Source organism: Trachurus japonicus, chromosome 21, assembly GCF_045865225.1.
Source record: "Trachurus japonicus isolate A0001 chromosome 21, Traja_1.0".
In the NCBI taxonomy this organism is placed as follows: domain Eukaryota; kingdom Metazoa; phylum Chordata; class Actinopteri; order Carangiformes; family Carangidae; genus Trachurus; species Trachurus japonicus.
In genome coordinates this window covers 6,547,734-6,567,074 of record NC_140927.1, presented here as the reverse complement: position 1 = coordinate 6,567,074, position 19,341 = coordinate 6,547,734, and the positions used below count along the sequence as shown (strand labels likewise).

At 40.9% G+C, this 19,341-nt stretch overlaps 1 protein-coding gene across 2 annotated transcripts in view; it reads right to left on the bottom strand.

Moving 5' to 3' along the window:
- The window catches only part of slc37a1 (solute carrier family 37 member 1), a 30,965-nt gene extending 12,097 nt beyond the window's left edge, over window positions 1–18,868 (bottom strand). For both annotated transcript variants that reach the window (XM_085764435.1, XM_085764436.1), the window contains exons 1-9: window positions 18,781–18,868; window positions 17,087–17,293; window positions 8,617–8,698; window positions 8,081–8,222; window positions 7,792–7,870; window positions 6,954–7,089; window positions 3,304–3,380; window positions 2,237–2,403; window positions 2,039–2,091 (exon numbers count right to left, since the gene is read on the bottom strand). In XM_085764435.1, the coding sequence (XP_085620561.1) occupies window positions 2,039–2,091; window positions 2,237–2,403; window positions 3,304–3,380; window positions 6,954–7,089; window positions 7,792–7,870; window positions 8,081–8,222; window positions 8,617–8,698; window positions 17,087–17,142 (792 nt within the window). In that variant the 5' untranslated portion in view covers window positions 17,143–17,293; window positions 18,781–18,868. The remainder of the gene's footprint in view (window positions 1–2,038; window positions 2,092–2,236; window positions 2,404–3,303; window positions 3,381–6,953; window positions 7,090–7,791; window positions 7,871–8,080; window positions 8,223–8,616; window positions 8,699–17,086; window positions 17,294–18,780) is intronic.
- Window positions 18,869–19,341: the final 473 nt, after the last annotated feature.

Sequence of the window (19,341 nt, the reverse complement as noted above, 5' to 3'; positions counted from 1 at the left end):
TGAAATGGTATACACTTCCTGTCTCTCTAAATGGGCGTGGCCAACCGTCACCCCACCTCGTCTGTGAACGTGTGTGTGGATTTATACAATTTGTAGGTAGATGAAAGTGAGATATATCTTTATTTTCTTATGATAACATTAAATATTTACACTACTAACAGTAATATTTAGCATGCCAAAAATAATTTAAATCATTTTCACGGGAGTTCGCGGCCGTTTGTTTGACGTTGCCTAGGAGATCTGTGCCAAATCTCGCGAGAGTGTGTCGTAGAGACAGAGACAGGTCTTGAACAAAGTGGATTTTCTCCGGATCTCTCCGTCTGAAAATTACCATTTTGGTGTCAAACTGTTCAGAAGAGATGTGGCTTGTGAAAAATGAGTCCAAAATTTGCTTCAGTGACCGTGGGGAGAAAGGCCCGATCATAATCGGTGTTCACATTAAATTGTCCCATAGGAATCAATACACTCCAAACTGCCTCTGGTCTCTCTAAAGGGGCGTGGCCGTGCAGAAGCCCACGTGACATGCATACAGGAAGCTGACTCGTCATGAAAGGTCTTGGTTTATAAACCGTCTTTGGTAAGAGTAGGTCTCAGCTAGCCAGGCTAGCGCCGCCTACTGGTTCCGGCAAATTTCATTTGCCTCAACAATGTAGTCAGGACACTAGCAATGCGTTTCGGTTTGCTCCGTCCGCCAGAGCGGACGGACCAATCAGCGAACAGACGGGTAAGTGAAGGCGATGACGTTGAACTCAAGCGCTCAAGATTAACCTATGAGCTTAACCGGTGTATAGCACACGTGACCACCAAGCAGCAGCGATTAGTTGAAGCAAATGTAAGCAACCGCCTCCCGGAAGCAAACGAATCCCTATGGCTCAGGTTCAGACGCTTTTTGAAATGTAATGAAATAAGCGGCTGATGCATCAGGCTAGGTCTCAGCGGCTTTGTGAATAGCTTTTAAGAAAAAACTCCTACGTAAAAACTTTTAGTGCGAGTTAGGAGCACTCCTAGCGGTAAGATAAAAGGCTTTGTGAATACGGCCCCAGATCTACCAAAACACTGACACATGTTGTCTTCAACACAAACATGTAGTCAGTCACAGCACAGTGTCATAAAAACACTAACAACTGATGGAACAACACAAACTCAATCACTTTACATGTGTCAGATCTACTGGTTTACAATAGACAGATGATTGTATTGATCATAAATTGACTTTTGTGCTGTAGTTTCCTCTGAACCTCTCTACATTTTACTTTTATTGGGTTTAGTAAATGCAGGAATTTTGTTTCTTTTTTGCAAACACTACAAAAGTGTAACCTATCTCTGAATGAACACTTTACAAAAAAAAATTGACAAAATGTTAGTAAAGCAACTGAAAATGACTGCAGAAAAAGAAACATCAGCATCATAGCTGCTGGTCATTCACAGATGTGTGAAGATGTCATTTACAAACAGAAGAAATAGTTAAAATGAAAAATACAGAGTCAATGATAATCTGCTCGGTCTTCTGTTTTCCTCTTCTTCGTCTTTCTATATATTTTTTTTCTATACAAGATCAGCCCAATAGGTCATGTGACTGAAATAAAATAGATGGGAATCAGATGTGATGAAACAAAATACAGGACATTACAGTCATTTGTTTCAGTCTACAAAGTGAACTGCTGGTCACTTCAGCCTTTAGGTTTGGCTTTGATGAGGTTTTAGTTGAGCTTGTGCGAAAAAGAAGTTCAAACAAATGTTAAATGTATGTATTTGTGTCAAAAGAAAAAAACAATGTGTTAATTGTATATCTCACACAGACTGATGTTGTGGTAACTGTGTGAAGGGTTTTGAAAAAGTGTTTAAAGTATCGAACAATGGGTCATAAGGATCATAAAAAACTGTACTGAAACCATGGTGACATTGCAGTGTAGCTTCATCTTTGTATCTAAAATGTCTAAAAGGTCAGTAAGGACTGTCTGTATAAATGTCTGCTAAACAGTAAACACACACAGGAGAATAGATGAACTGACAAAAGGCTGTAGAGCTCTGTACTCACACTCTGGCCTGGAGTAGACTTCTGAGCATGGATGCTTTTCAGGTCATTTGGATCTGTGAAGGGAAAAAGATGGCCTCAGGTTAATGTGACTCTCTTCTGTTGGCAGCCGTGCAGTCAGGCGACTCCTCTCACTCAAAACCTAACTAGGCAGATGTGATCATATTGAAGCCCACCAACCACTGATGACTCTGCACTCACGTTCGATGAGGAAGAGGAAGCAGACGACGCCCATGGCAGCGATGATGAGCCCCGGTACGATGAAGGACATCCCCCAGTTGGAGGAGACCCAGTAACCTGCGATCAGAGAGCCCAGGATGTTTCCCACTGAGGTGTGGGAGTTCCACAGCCCCATGATGAGTCCACGCCTGAGGGGAGCAACAGGACACAACAGGAGTTTCAGTCAGCAGCTCTGGTAGTCCTGGGTCTAAACTGATGCTGACATTTCTAAGTGAGTCCATGTGCTGCTCAGTGTGGTACAGCTGTACAGGCCCAGACAGGAAAGCTGCTGCAATCTACATCTAAAGGATGACAGTCTGGTTAGTCACTGTAACCAAATTTAATGTCTGGCAGTTCTGACTCTAATTATATTGAATGAATGAATGAATGAATGAATGAATGAATGAATGAATGAATGAATGAATGAATGAATGAATGAATGAATGAATGAATGAATGAATGAATGAATGAATGAATGTGACCAAAAAAGGAATATGCTGAAGACCAAAGCTTATATTTGCCTATCCTATACACTCCATAAAATTAACTTACCTAGAATATCAGCAGTACAAAATAATAAGATGAAAAGATTTGTTGTAATTTATGATTATTCTTTTTTTTTTTCAACTCAACAGTGAACTACATAACTTCAACTCATCACTGAGCTTATTCCATATTTTAACTTCCAAACCTGAAACACATTTGTATTTTACATTAGTTCTCACTTTACACAATTCAAAAATCAATAACCCTCTTAAATGATGGTTTCCTTTTCTTAAATTACATATCTGAAGAATATAAACAGTAAGGCTGTTGTACTTCACTAGAAAAATAATTTCCATTGTTTTTACTAAGAACGCAATATCTGAAAATGTACATGATCTTATAATAACGGGTTAGTAGGTTCACAATAACACCTCCACATATTACTGTTACACAGCCTCCTCTGGCACAGTCACATGACTCTCTGCATCACTGCTATTAAAGCTTCTTCAGTCAACATAAAAACAAACAACACGTGCTACAGTCTGAGTGTCATCAGGTCTCACCTTCCCTTTCCAAACCAGTTGCTGATGCAGGTCACCACGCTGGGCCAGCCGGTGGTTTGGACCAGGCCGTTGGCCACCTGAAAACACACAGGATGACTGAGGACAGTTCACATAACTGAGCTGTTAAAAACAGTTCAGCCCCTGTCTTGGGTAGGGAAGGACATTAAGTCCATATGAGACAAAAATGGAGACTTTGGAATTCTGAAATTACAAACAGAAGTTACCAACTGTGAGCTGTGTATTATTTGGTGATCATGTGTAAACTTGTGTAGGTAAATATCTGAGGAATATTTATCAAGCGTCTTAGAGTGCCATTTTAGTCTTAAGTGCATTTATGGAGTTTAGTCCTACTCTCAAACGTAAGAATAAGTTCTCAACACTAAAAATCACTCCTCCTCCCCCAGATATTTAAGAGACCCCCAGAGGTGTCTCAAAGGTATAGTATGTAGGAATTCCCCCCATCTAGCGGTGCGGTTGCATATCGCAACGTATTCTTGGTGTTGCATTCACGTGAAATCGGGCAGACGTCAGACAGACAACAGAAGCTGCATGTAACAGGATAAACAAGCATCTATGTAAACAAGTGGTCCGCCAGCACGAGGCAAAACAATACAGGCGTGACATTATGTTGTCATGGTGATGTCGTATTGTTTACCTGACCCACGTTTTACCGTCTTTCTCTGGTGGAGTAAAATGACATCCGGTTGGTTTGCTGACGGCTGTCTGCCTGACTGCACCTGAATGCAACATCAGTGCCTCCGTCCTTCCTCACACTACACAGTGGTGACAGTTTAAACAGGCGCTACCTGGAAAACTTTCTCCCCGAACCGACAGCTCCGCTCAGTTTCTATGGTTACCTACAGTCATGCTGCCACTCAACGTAAAAAATGGCGATGCAACATGGCCGCCTCGGTTCGGTGTGTCGCCCCCTTATGTATTTGTAACGACTTGTAACAACTCATTCTAAGGTACGAGAAAGCTTTCATTTGTATGCGGGTGTGATTCAACTTCAGTGAAATACGTATTTATGAAAGCAATATTTGATTTTTGCTAATAAAAAAGCCAAATAAGTTACTGGGGCTTTAAGTGGTTAGGAGTTGTTAGGGGACGGCACTGAGGCTGAGATGTGCACGTTTGTGTTTAATGACGAACAGTTGATCAAACGATACCACTTGGACAGAGCAGGTATCATCCTTGTCATGTCATCACCAATAACCTCACACAGCAGAGCTTTCACTGCAGAATTAAGAGGTCATCACAATGATTATCGGTTTCTCACCAATGGAAAAATGCAACAATGTAACACTGAATTAATGAATTGTTAAGATTAGGAAACATTTATTTTTGAGTCCTTCCCAATATGGATGGGCATTTCAATCAAAAGCATTATTCGATAATCAACGGGAACTATTCAACCCCCCCACGCAACAGTAAAGAAGACGACAGTCTCATGAACTGTTCGGGTTTTTTTTTTCATTGAATGACTTTTTAATTATTCGAAAATCATTGCCTCTATATACAAGGCCTAAATGTTAAATAGCTATAAATACAAAATATGAATCTAAATGTTAAATCTAAATCTAAATATTAAATCTAAATGTTAAATGTTCGACTAAATATTTAGGTAATATGCAAATCTCCTCCCGCCTGCGGCTTTGGACATGCCACTGACCCAGTGGTAGGATTATAGATAGATATCACGTGATGTCACACAGCGTTCACAGCCGGTCACAGCGCCATCTTGGGTACCGACTTCCAAAGGCAGTCTATGGGCTGTGACCTAATACATCCATGGCTGTGACATCAAATCTCACAAAAATAGCGGATAAACCTTTTTTTATTACATGGCACTATTGAATGTCATATTCCGATAATTTATTGATATTTCTGATATTTATTTACATCTTGATTTAGCATTTAACAGTCTGCTATTCCTGTTTAACAGATCGTTGCTAAGTAAAATACACTAGGTAGGGACGCCGCTCTGATCAGCGCAGCACAGAAAAGAGAAACTATGCAGGATATTTACTTTCTGTTTCATTTTTTACCGTCATTAAACAGCTTGGGAGACATGTACGCCAAGGGAGGCTGCCTCACTCTACTGAGTGTGAGCGGCACGTACGTTCACGTTGCTTTCGTGAATTGTAAACACACAGACGGCCCCCTCGGTTTTAGCGTCCAGCAGTTTAGCGGCTAATTCAACTGCAGTGATGGATAACTGTACCGGAGAGCCTCAACATGAGCTTCATTTGAGGAATAAACGGCAGCTTTTACCTGACGGGAGACCGACGCCTGAGCTACGGTAGCTAACAGCTAGCAGCTAGCAGGTTTTTACCTACTTTTCCTCTCTCCCTCCCTCCCTCCCTCCCTCCCCCCTTTCTTATCGCACACACACGGCCCAGGTTGTCTGTCATATCTGTTGTAAACCTTGTAATAATAGCTTGTTGAGTACAGTCAACACTATTGTTACCTCGGTTTGAGTGTGGATTATTAATTGTTAACGGTTTGTTTAATGCGAGTGGTGGTCATCGCGTCCTGATGAGTTGGGTTTTAATAACAGCTGATAACGTAACTGTGTAGATGGTGTGGATTGTGATGAGAAGGTGTTGCACATATTTTAAGACTTATCTGTGCAAACCATTGTGCAAAACCTGTTTGTTGTGACTTTTTGCATGATAAGATGATTTGCCGAATTCTTCTTCCATTCCTGCAGCCTTTTGTCTCAATGTTAACGATGGCAAAATGTCCAGATATTTTATTACTTTATGAAAATAAATGTCTGTGAGTTAAAAAGAAGTGGGCTACGCATTTCTGATTTGATTTGGCTTTTCGTGTATTTGGAGGAGAGACAGAGCGAGCGAGAGAGAGAGAGAGAGGTCCGCTGGGTGAGCTAGATTAACTGTTAACGGGAGAGAGAGCGGCGCACCGCGCTGTCAAAGATCGTCTCAGCAGAAATGGTGTGTGCTTTCAAGGCAAGGCCATCAAAATGAGAAATATCCATATCCAAACTACATCAGGCAACAGTCATTTCTGGTCAGAGAGGACGTGGCTGCACTGAGCTGAATAGAGGTTAACTCAGTGTTCGGTACCCAGCATGGCGGCGGCCAGGTGGAACGCACCGTGACGTCACCTACTGATAAGTATCTATATATTATATTATTTTGTATTATTTTGTAGATCATTGTTAAAATATGGTTGAATAAACACTCCCATTGGCCATTTACCTATTCACTGAGACATTTCTAAGATACAGTATTTCTATATTCTTAGATAAGGGATTCCCTTCAGGGATTGGTCATTTCTCTGGACTTGGAAGTGACGTCACATAAAATTCCGTTTATGGCACATAGTACTGTGGCAACTCAGACTGACTCTTAATATTCGATCCTACACTTCACTAAAAGTCTGACAACTTTTAAAGTGCAGCTTTCAGCCAAGAACTGTTTTACTCATAAGTCAACTCTTAGCAGTATTGAAAGGAGTAATTCTAAGAAGCTTGATGAATACGGCCCCTGATCACCATATGTGGACGTGTGTGGGTCTGTGAGTGTGTGCACATGTTTCTGTCATGGGAAGGTCATGATGGAGTGTGTCAGTGTCACTGTGTGTGTGGTGATTGCAGGTTCTATGAGCAGCAGTGATGGTCTCACCTGGACAAATATGTAGAAGCCCAGGTTGTGGATGTTGTAGATGTAACCCAGTCCAAACAGGCAGGTGAACAGGCCGCTGGTCAGCATGCCCACAGTCAAGTACAGGCGGATGGGCAGACGCTCCCCGATGATGCCACTGCACGGACACACAGTGGAGACATCATGGTAAGCTGGTTTGGATTTTAGTTAAGTTAAGTAACTTTAAACTAAATCTACAGTGCACCCATACACAGCTACTTCCTGTCTCTGTCTGCTTGGTTATATTTTGATAATTAAGGTGAACAGTTGGGAGTTTAAAAATGTTTAGATTTGCTGTTGTTAGATGATCTGTTGCAGATTGTTTGGTGATGAATGCTGATAGAACTGGTACGACTTCACAGGTCGGTAAAACACGAGTTACGGGTTGCCTTGAACGCACCATAACAGTCCTCGTCCCTACGTCACCACATTCACGCGCATCCCTTGGCTGCAAACACAGCCCTTCATGCCGTTCTCTCTCCTCATTGGATAAAACTTGTAGGATACGAGAAAAGTTTTCTCCTCGGCTCAGAGCAGAGCAGAGTGACTGACAGACCCATGTTTCAGACCAAACACTCTATGTAAGTGATTGCTGTCGGAAGATATAACTATTTAAGACTTATATTAACACAAAAATATCGCTTACTTCTGCTTTAAGTGTATCTGTTGACAGATGTTCCTGATTTACTCCATCACTAATGACTGGAGGAATGGTCATTGACTTTTCAGTGTATTGTTTGGGTTACATTTACAGTTTGGTACTTTTTCACTGGGACTGAGTCCACATCTGATATAGATACACTTCCTGTGCTCATCTCACCTGAGGTACATTCCCACGGCGTAGGCACAGAGGAAGGAGTAGTCCATGGCTCCCAGCAGCTGTTTGTAGTTACTTTTATCTGAGGATAGCAAGAAGAACTTCAACAACACTGTGTCACCTTTTCTACTAACTTCTTCTTCCCCAGTCAAATCTGCCGTGTTCTTATACGTTCCACTATTATTCTTATGTAATAAACAGTGTGATTCAGCATCAGGAAACTAATCCTTGTGAAAGGGACAGTCTTTCCATAACATAACAACAGTACCATGCTGATAAGGTGAATACAAACCAAAAGGCTTCCAGCTACAGTCCATGTCTGTGGGGAGAGTCTGTGGAGAGGCCTGCTGGATGCTGCTGCTGCTGCTGCTGCTGCTGCTGAGAGCCATGGTGACCAGCTCACTGGCAGAGGAGCAGTTCTTATGGAGCTCACTCTGTCAATACAAAACAAGTGACAACACTTTACCAGAAAGCACCCAGGGAACAGGCAGTATGGCTGACTCTGCAACAATAATCACCAAAGGCTAAATTGTGTGTTATGTGAATGTACTGTATGTGTGTAGATGTATAGGGCTGCAAGTAATGACGAGATGTTGAAAAATGTCAATCAGTGTTTCCCAAATATATATAAATACATACATTCAGTTTATTGTCATAAAGGAACAAAAAAAATGAAATATTGAAATCAGAGAATAAGGGCTTTTTTTCTTAAAACCGATTATTCGCTTATCAAAATAGTTGATGATTAATTTAATAATCGATTATAGTTCAATTCATGGATTTATTGTTGTAGCTCTAATGTATATTCCAACAATGAGCATGTTTTACCTTGACAATGCTAATGGGTTTCCTGGAGAGGTGGAAACTGGTGTAGAGCAGGAAGGTGAGGAAGAAGGTCAGAGCTCTGTACCTGCAGAGTGGAACACAGAGGGAAGCAATTCAATTCAATTCCTTTTATTTGATGAAGAGGGACAATGTACATTGATAAGCATTTTAAAATAAAATGTAAATGTACTCAATTCTAGCTAAAAAGCTAATTTCCATTGACAGTCCCCCTATACTGAAATAGAAACAAGCAGGTTAAAGAAAACATAAGTATAAGTAGTACAGTATTTAAAAACATGGGGCAGCCCCCCCCCCCGCCTTTTTTTTTAGAAAGAAAAATAGAAAGAAAAAACAAAAGAAGTAAAGTAAAGTAATACAATCATAATACATAGATAAGACAAAAACTGTACAACACAATACAATCATGGTTCACAGTAGGCACCGGTGGTAGGTGGTGGGGGTTAAAGTGCGAGAGTTGGGTAATAAAGTCCACCACCTCAACGTTGAGGTGTGTGTGCAGCTGCAGCAGACACAGCTGAGGAGGGAACATCACACACACACTCCTTCACGTCTCCAAAGCAGCAGCAGTCAACTTATTGACCATCACAAAGAGATGATGATGCTTGGCTAGATTTGTATGAATCAATGCATGAACAAGGTGTGTGGCTCACACACCACACCTTCTCCATTCTATACTGTGTAACAAGCAAATATTTGATATATGAGTGTGACATACTCCACAGGTGACCTGACCTCTATGAACACACTTACAACACACGTCAGACCACAGCAAGGAGTTGTGAAATATGTCGGCACACAGACCAAACCATTAACATGTGGTCAGGGTCTGACTCATTCATTCATTTCAGTGGAACACACAGAATGTCCTGTGCCTTAGGGTTACTACCTTTACCATTAACCTGATTTATTGCTGATTGTACTGATTTATTGGACTATTCTTTCTGAGCTCTAATGTATGAGGTTTTAATGTTCTGCTTATGTAAATGATGACCAGCATTAATGTGTTGTGTTGTTTTTGTTTGCTGTGATCAGGTGATAGGACACATTTTCGGCATTTCTGTGTTGTAGATCAAAATTAGACCGGCGCACTTCCTCTTGTGACAGGTGGACGGTCTGCTGACGGAATGTTACTGGAATGACAAAAATGAACTTTGTCCTGTTCTAACAGGTGTGGACCGTAGAGTGAGGTCACACCCACACAGGTGTAAAATATGAGGTCTAATCAGCCACGATCAGAAGAATCACATGTAGGTGAAGAAAAGCCCAGTGATGTCATGATGTACATTTTTAACTTTTGACTGATCAACAGAAAATGATGCTCATTATCTATAAACAAAATACAAAAGAGTAAGTGGTCTCTATTCTCTAACCATGAGGTCTATGGTGACTGGGCTCAGGCAGGCCACCGGGCCACCACACACTGGGCCATGCTGGGATGTGATTACTGCTCTCATCATTCGCTGCTGAACTGTGGAGGATCAGTACTCATGTGTGTGTGTGTGATGGCGGTGGTGGAGAATATTGGTATGTGTGAAAAAAGTCATGAAGGAACAAAACAAAACTGGGAATGTGTCGGCAACAATCACAGCTCTCATTCCAAACCTCGGTCTCTTACAGTTTTTTTACCATCACTATGACCCGTTTGTACGCACATCACACCTAAAACACACAATTACCAAAACAGTTAATTTCATGCTTCATGCTCCAATTCACAGTGTAACTAAACAGACACACATTTCCAGAATACAATAACACACTAAACACAACCTACCAAAACACTGACACATGTTGTCTTCAATCACTCTACATGTGTCAGATCTACTGTTTTACAATAGACAGATGATTGTATTGATCATAAATTGACTTTTGTGCTGTAGTTTCCTTTGAACCTCTCTACATTTTACTTTTTCGGGGTTTAGTACATTTCTTTTTTTTGCAAACTCTACAAAAAGTGAACAACCTATCTCAGAGCAGCTTTGCAGAGTGAAAACTAAAACAAAGTGTCAACAGTAAAGCAACTGAAAATGACTGCAGAAAAAGAAACATCAGCATCATAGCTGCTGGTCATTCACAGATGTGTGAAGATGTCATTTACAAACAGAAGAAATAGTTAAAATGAAAAATACAGAGTCAATGCTAATCTGCTCGGTCTTCTGTTTTCCTCTTCTTCATCTTTCTATATATATTTTTTCTATACAAGATCAGCCCAATAGGTCATGTGACTGACAGAACCTCAACACCTGAGTGTGTTTCTTAGGTGTTACAGTATATCTAGATGGGAATCAGCTGTTTTTCAAAAACAGCTTCAGCCTTTAGGTTTAGCTTTGAACATGACAAACAGTTTGAAAGTAATTGAAAATTTACCAGTTAACATTTATTGTTTTGGTCTTAGTTGAGCTTGTGTGTAAAAGAAGTTTAAACAAATGTTAAATGTGTTAAATATATGTATTTTGTGTCAAAAGAACAAAAAATGTGTATTGTATAGCTCATACAGGCTGATGTTGTGGTAACTGTGTGAACAGTTTTAAAAAAGTATTGAGAAACAGGTCTTTTTTTTTAATTAAAAAAATATATATATATTTCTCATGTCTCACTGAGGCTCTGTGTATTAATTTGTAATAGGTGTGACGTGTCCACTAGGTGGCACTTTTGTTACATCTCTCATCTATGTCCTCTCAACCACACCAAAAAGTTCAATTACTGCAAATTAATTCAAGTTAAAAAACTTGTACTCATATGTACCACAGGTTCATATAGTCACTAAACTGAAACATATGCTCAGAAGTTGATTCAAGTAGTTTAAGTGACTGGTTGGGACTCGGGCTCATGTGTGTGACATTAAGCTGCTGTATTTCTATGATGGTGAATGTTTTGCTGGAGGTCAGAGAGACACTGCTCCTTATCTCTAAGGCAATAAACCACAACACTTAGCAGACTCAATCCATTACTTCCCTCTCTATCTCTCTCACACTCACACAGCAGATGGCTGTGAGCACATGGTCTGTCTAAATCAAGTGGCCGTTTGAACTTGAAAGCTTTTATTGAGGGAGCCATGTATTAAGACTTTTCTACAACTGAATACTAAATACCAATACCAATACCATGTCTGTGTCAGTCCCTCGATAACAACCTGACTTTCTGGTTTACACAATGGACCAGATATTTGAAACTGCACCTGAGTGACACGGATACAGGAACTCAGTGCCGGCAGCTGTTGACTCTCCTCACCGCACCTTGTAGGCTGATGTTTAAAGACTGAGACATGATTAGGGAGATCAAATATTGGCTTACAGGTGACTCTGACTGGATTTAATGGAACTGACAGCAATACAGTCTCCTTGATTACGTATGACAGGATATCATTTCCATAGCTTTCCTCTCTCTTTTCATTTCCATCTATGACGGCATTAATCAACATATTTTTTTAACACTGCAAAAGGAAGTTGCTTGTAGTGGCAGACCTACAGAGAATTATCAGTAACTCTCCACTTCCTCTATAAAGCCTCTTTCAGCCTCTGTCGCAGACTGGACAGATTCCAACACATTACTGATGGTTCAAGTCCCTGTGACCTAGTGACAGCATTTAGCAGCTAGAGTCCAGATGGTGACAAGCTAAGAGCTACGTGAAAGAACGCCCATCATGTGTTATACAGCAAAATGTTATGTTATGGTTATATTTACAAGTCATTGACCTGCCCCCAAAGAGTTCAAACTGTTATTCTTAAAATGAGCAAAACTGACTTCAGAAACTACCTGATCAGAGAGTAAGAAAACTAATCAGTAGGACCAATACTAGGATTATAGCTGCTGCGCAGCGATGGGTCGGGTCCGGGCTACATTTGGGCAAATTTAGGCAATTCTGAGCAACAAACAAGAGAATAGGAAGACAAGACAGTTGACCTTATAATGTTCAATTTGCATCAGTTGAGGATTGAACCCACAACCTCGGGAACCAAAGACTGTTGTCTATCGCACTGAGCTAATTGACAAGTGGCATTCAACAGTGGCTTCACAAATTGAGTAAACCATTCACTGTCGTGTAGTCAGATTTGAAACCACAGTAAAAAGAAAAATCTGTTTTTGAGGTAAAATAATGATATGTATTTGTTAAACATCTACTATGAGTCTAAGATGTTAGGAGCCTTCGCACATGGTCCAGTCCAAGCTATTTGGATTTTTAAATTTAGAGGCTTGCTGTGATGCCACCATTAGGACAATTGTCTTGTGTTTCGTGTTGAGGACAACTGACATTTTGATCTGTCATCATCACCATCATCATCATCCTTGCTGGGTCTCGAACCCACAGCCTCTGACACCAAAAACCAGCTCCTAACTCGCTGAGCTAATTGGCTGGTAGTGAGACCTGCTGTGTAGCTTCATTTATCCACTCAGGGAGTCAATGCCCAGGCAGCTGTTGTCAAGGCAGATTTCAAAAAGTCAGAAATTCTATTATCTAAACAAAAATCTGTTAATACATAAATTGCATTTAGACAGCAAAACAGCTTGAGGACATCTGACATTCTGATCTGTCATCATCATCATCACCCTTGCTGGGTCTCGAACTCACAATCTCTGACACCAAGAACCAGCTCCTAACTCGCTGAGCTAATTAGCTGGTAGTGAGACTTGCTGTGTAGCTTCATTTATCCACTCAGGTGAGTCAGTGCCCGGGCAGCTGTTGTGATGAAATGGTCAAAATTTCAGAAATTCAGTCATCTAAACAAAAATCTGATAATACATAAATTGCATCTTGACAGCATGGAAATGTTGGTGATTTGTTTTTAATGATAAGTGTTTTGCTTCATAAGAGAAAATATGATGTTTATAAATTCCAGTCTCACATTGACTGCAGTTGTTCCCATGAGAGCAGAATTCAAAATGTTCTCAAAAATTCAGTTTTTGAGATAAAATTCTGATATTTGCCAAACTTCATCAACCATAACTCCAGAATATTGTCATTTTTTTTCAGGAAGATTGAAAATGTATTTATCAAGAATTTGACGGTATATGTTTACAGTAGTGTTTACAGTCAAGCAAAAAATTGTGGGAGGAGATACATTTTAAAAGTTTTACAGTTATTGAAAAAAACAGAGTGATGGACTTCATAATTTGTAATAAGTTTAAGTGGACAAAAGTTTCAGCAGTATTGAGGCTACATTGTGGTGAAGTTTCAACACTGTAGCATCTACCGTTGGTTTGGTAGGAATTTTCAAAGTTTTTAAATTTAAACGCTTATTGTGCCCCCCCTAGGAGGGGGGGGCACATGTCCTTGGAGTTGAGTGAATCTGGCATGGGGTCGGATGTTTCTGTGAAGTTTGGTGAGTTTTCACCCATGGGAAGTATGACTTCCTTGGAAGAAGAAGAAAGAAGAAGAAGAAGAAGAAGAAGAAGAAGAAGAAGAAGAAGAAGAAGAAGAAGAAGAAGAAGAAGAAGAAGAAGAAGAAGAAGAAGAAGAAGAATTCCTAGGAATACAATAGTGTCCTGGCAGCTGCGCTGCCCGGACCCTAAAGAAGAAGGTCTAGACCTGCTCCATTTGAAGAGCACCTTCAGATAACTTCTGTTGAGAAAAGATTCTATAGTAATGAAGTTGGCTTGACCAGATGCTTGGGACACGTTTACTTCAGTACCAGAAATGTCCTGAACTGATTTATTTATCATATGAAAATGACATTATAAGACATTACAGATCCTCTACTGACACAAAGCCTGGTCTTTCATCTGACAGCTGACTGACTACAGTGGTTGTTCATGTTGCGTACATGAGTGGTTTTCAAAATTGGAGGGAAGATGAGAACAAATGCAAATAACAAAATAAAATTGAATTATTGTATTTTGGGCGTTATTATAAAATATAATTTATGATCATATAACTTATCGAAACCTTATTTGCCATGCTCATCTTTCTAATTGCCTGCCAGACAAATGATCATTCATGACATCATGACCATTAACTACTAACTGTTTCAAAACTCAGAACCCCTGGCTTAACAGTACACCAAGGCAAAACTATATTGCTGAGATAGCTGAAGGTAGAGGCTTATGCACCCAGGTCTACTTTTGCTCTTGACGTGACCAATGTATGTAAGCCTTAAATCGACATCCCTTGCTTTTTAGTTTTTAGTATGTAAGAAATTTCCCTTGCGGGACAAATAAAGTTCATTTGATTTGATTTGACTTGATTTGAAAGGATAAAACTAGTGTCCATTTATATTCTCCCTGCTATCCAATTAAAAACACCAGCTGGCCTTGTAGTCCATTACTGCTCATTCCTGTCCTGTCTGTGACAGTCTAAACCAGTGTTTTTCAACCTTGGGGTCGCCTGAAATGTCTAGTAATTGATTAAAAAAATACTGATAAAAATATTTTTTAACTAATTATTATTCTTTTTACAATTATGATTAAAAATACCACACACAATATTAACTCAGTGGGTCTTGTTGTGATATATATCACAACAGTCTCATTCATGAAACGTTAGTAAATCTGTGTGTAGATTTGCACATAAAAGCTCACTCTACTAAAACTCTACTCCGGATTCATGAACGGTGCGATCAGAGTTGATCGTAAGCACGTGTGTAAGATGATGCCAACCCATCTTAAATTAACAGCACGCCCCAGGTGATCAGCAATTAGCATAGATCTCCATACATGAATAGCCATATAAGGAGATCCTGACCACCATATAAGGAGTTAGGTGCATCCTGTTCACCTGCGGCCATGACGCAAACAAGGAAAGGGGGAGAGAGAGAAAAAAAGAGAGAGATCACGGATCGAAGTCATTTTGGGTGAAGTGAAGTTTAAAATATTTAAACCTCTTCTGTTAGTAGTGGTGTGACTGGGACAGGTAATCAAAGGCGTGGAGGGAAGTAACAGATGTAGTGAATTAAGTAGCCTATCTTAGTAAACCCAGAAAAGTTCAATTTGAAACATGAAATAAAAAAAATAAAAAAAATACACACAACTACAGCAGCCACGGGAGGAGGAGGCTCTTCACAGCCTCAGCTGTAGGGGAGCATGGTTGTATCACATGAGGTTATATAGGTAGGTTATATAGTTACAGATGCACCAGCGTCTCAGCTCCATCCAAACCGGTGCCAACTGCGCTATTGCGCAGGATGAAGTGTGCGTCCACCGATCTTGTGGCAACACACACTCTGCATCGCATATCAGCTGCACATTTTTGGAAGAAAAGTTTTTCCGGTTTTATATCACATTATTTTCATCATTAGATGGAGCCTTGACGTGTTCATGCGTGTCCGATCCCTAAAACGTCTCTCTCTCCAAATATTTCTAATTGTTTGTCATGTTTAAATTACGTGTTTCAAAGGCATCGATGTAATTTTAACGTGAGAGAGAGTAATGTGAATTAAAATTGTAATTTACAGCAGTGACAAGCAATATTTCTGTGCATTTCTACATTTACACAAGCACTACACACAGTCAGGAGCAGATGCAGATTTTGTGAGTAGCTACGAAAAGATCAGCGCTACTAAAAGATTGATGAATGCGGAAATCCACGGAAATTTCCGCTGCACAGGTTTTACACACAAATCAGTGCTGCTCACGTTGAGTGCCAACTACGTAATTTCTCATTTTTCGTTCCCATGTGTTGAGTGCCAATAACGTAATTTTACATTTTTTGCTTTTTTTTTTAAATTATGAAAATAGACACTTTAACACACCTTATGTGTAAATTTGGGGACTCTACGACGAGCAGAACTGAAATAGATGACGATCAAAAACTCAAGACAGCTCACGATCTGGAAGTTTTTATCATAACTCGGCTTTTGCAAATCGAGTTATGCATGTGGATGCAGCGGTGGGGCCGGTGTTCTCGACCTGCTTTGGCCGAGAGACCATCACATTCCGCGGCGAGAGGCTGTGCCACGGCACGGTGAGTCTGTGTTATTGTTGTTTAGTGGCGCCCCCCCCCGCCCCCGATGGTGGATTTGTGAATAGAACAATTGTTGTATATTTATCTTGCACGAGCCCTTTGATCCAGAAATGCGAGTGTCAGAAGAGCGACAGGCACAAACAGAGCACCTTTCATAAAAGACGCTCTATCTCCTTTTCTAGAAAAAAAGCAGGGATTTTGATGAAAACCAGCCATGTTTAGCTTGAGTTTTCTCAGGAACAGAGGGACGTAGTCTAAATTGCCGGTACACTTGACTAAAACTTTGGAAAGGAGCGCAGCACTCAATGAGTTATGGGGTCACGAGCCAAAAAAGGTTGGGAACCACTGGTCTAAGCCCTTTGGTCCACACACACACACACACACACACACACACACACACACACACAACACACACACACACACACACACACACACACACACACACACACACACACACACACACACACACACACACACACACACACACACACACACACACACACACACACACACACACACACACACACACACACACACACACACACACTCCAGACTCACCACTGGTCCCTGTCAAAGGACACCAACAGGCGAATCCCAGGAGGAACGGGGGCCATATCTGGACAGATGCAGCGACAGTCAGAGTGAAGAGCAGCTGATGGTCAGGCGTGTGATGGGGAACATGCTGCTCCGTCAGGAAGCTGGGGAAGCATCAGGAAGTGTCATGTCTGGGACAGGAAGCACCGGAGCTGGATGGAGTCCAAAACCCTAACACAGGACAAGACAACAATGTTATGGTTTAGTGTTTAATGTTCACCACCACCACACTGACTCAGCTTCAGCCAAACACTGGTTTTCAACAGCAGCTCAGTAGTCTAGGCTGAGCAGTGGCGGGAGTAGAGGCAATAGGCCTGCCAGTGGCTGAAACTTCTCATTGAAATGAGCGTTATCGGACATTCTCATCTCTATTAATATTTTTTTTTAATGCATAGTTATTGTAATATTTACATTTTCTAAGAATCACAATGTCCCTTACTTTACCCTTAAAACATGTTTTAATAAATATTCAATAAAAAGTTGTGCTCTATTTTAAGGCACAATGTGATTTCAATGCATTACTTTTCAAATTGAAGAGAATTTTAATGGAATTTTGCCCTACTTTCATTTAGCCAATTCATACCCTGCAAAAAATTACAAAGACATTCTTAATATTTGTTGATTTTATATAATTATCACCAAAAAACACACAGGTAACAGGGTGGACAAAACACAGTGAACAACAATGCATTAAAAGGCCTAAATGAAAGTCTGCTTGGTTTTGTAACAGCCCCAGGCCCCTAATCACATCACAGTAAAGTGAGTTATGCTAAAACCTATTTATTACCTTGTCCACCCCATAACCTCGCCTAACTAACATATATAGGCTACACATACATATGCATACATAGGGGTGCATGGATGATGTCAGGAGTTTAATCTGAACCCAGTGACACACACATGCTCTGCAGAGTCCTTCTGCTCTACACACCACACACACTCTGCTGACTCCTGTCTTGTGCTCCATGTGTTGTCCACAGGGACACTGACCTGGATGGCTGCTCTGTCTCTCTGTCTGTCTGTCTGTCTGTCTGTCTGTCTGTCTGTCTGTCTGTCTGTCTGTCTGTCTGTCTGTCTGTCTGTCTGTCTGTCGACACATACAGCCTGCTAGAATCTGTGCATTTCACTTGTAGCAGGACTTGTTCAGTCACAGCCCCGTTCATCCAGCTGGGGCCGTCACGTGACATGAACAGCTTCCTGGCACAGCTTCATGGTGGAGCTGTCTGTCTCTGAAGACACATGGTACAGACGTGACCAGACCGGACGTGTCTCTGTCTGTCCTGTCTGACAGGGGACACACAGAGACACTGCCTCTCAAACTCCAGGCACAACACAGTCTGAGTGAGTGTCTCCTATGGACTGAGACCATGTACTCTTACGGTCCTCGTCCCCAATAACTTATCTTTTCCCGCCCAGTTATCAACCGTATCGATAGATTTATCAACACTGGAGGCTGAGCGTGTCGGAAGTCCTGACTCTCTGGTGTGTACATGTTAAACCGCAGGCTAACAGTCCCTCCCTCCTCATGTGGACGACACAGCGAGCTACAACACCCCGAGCACACGGTCGGTTGGTCGGTCCGTCCGTCGGTCCGGTACCGAACACAATTCACCACAAGCGCTGTGTTTGTGCCCCGGTCCTCAGTCCTCTGTCCTTACCTGCTCTCTGCTCCGCGGCCCCGGCTCCAGGACAAACACCGAGCACAGTCCTGTCCTCCACTTCCTTATTGTGTGAAGACTGGCGCTCTCTCTCTCTCTCTCTCTCTCTCTCTCTCTCTCTCTCTCTCTCGCACGCACACACACACACACGCACACGCACACACACTACTGTCACTGTCACTCTCTCCGCTGCTCTGACGTAAGGTATGAATAGATAGATAGATAGATAGATAGATAGATAGATAGATAGATAGATAGATAGATAGATAGATAGATAGATAGATAGATAGATAGATAGATAGATAGATAGAGACCTAGGAACTAAATAGATAGACTGATAAAGTTGTCCCCCTATTCTTGGTATAATACTATTTTTTTTCTCTTTCTTTTTTTTAATTATTTAAAATTGTTTTGTTTATAATGCTATTCAAGATATATTAATATTATTTTTGTTGTTTGTTATTTGTGCAATTGCTTTTATATGTGATGTTTAAATATAAGCCCGTAGTGGGTTTCTACATGTCTTTTTTTACATTTAATTTTTTTTTTCAATTTTATTGT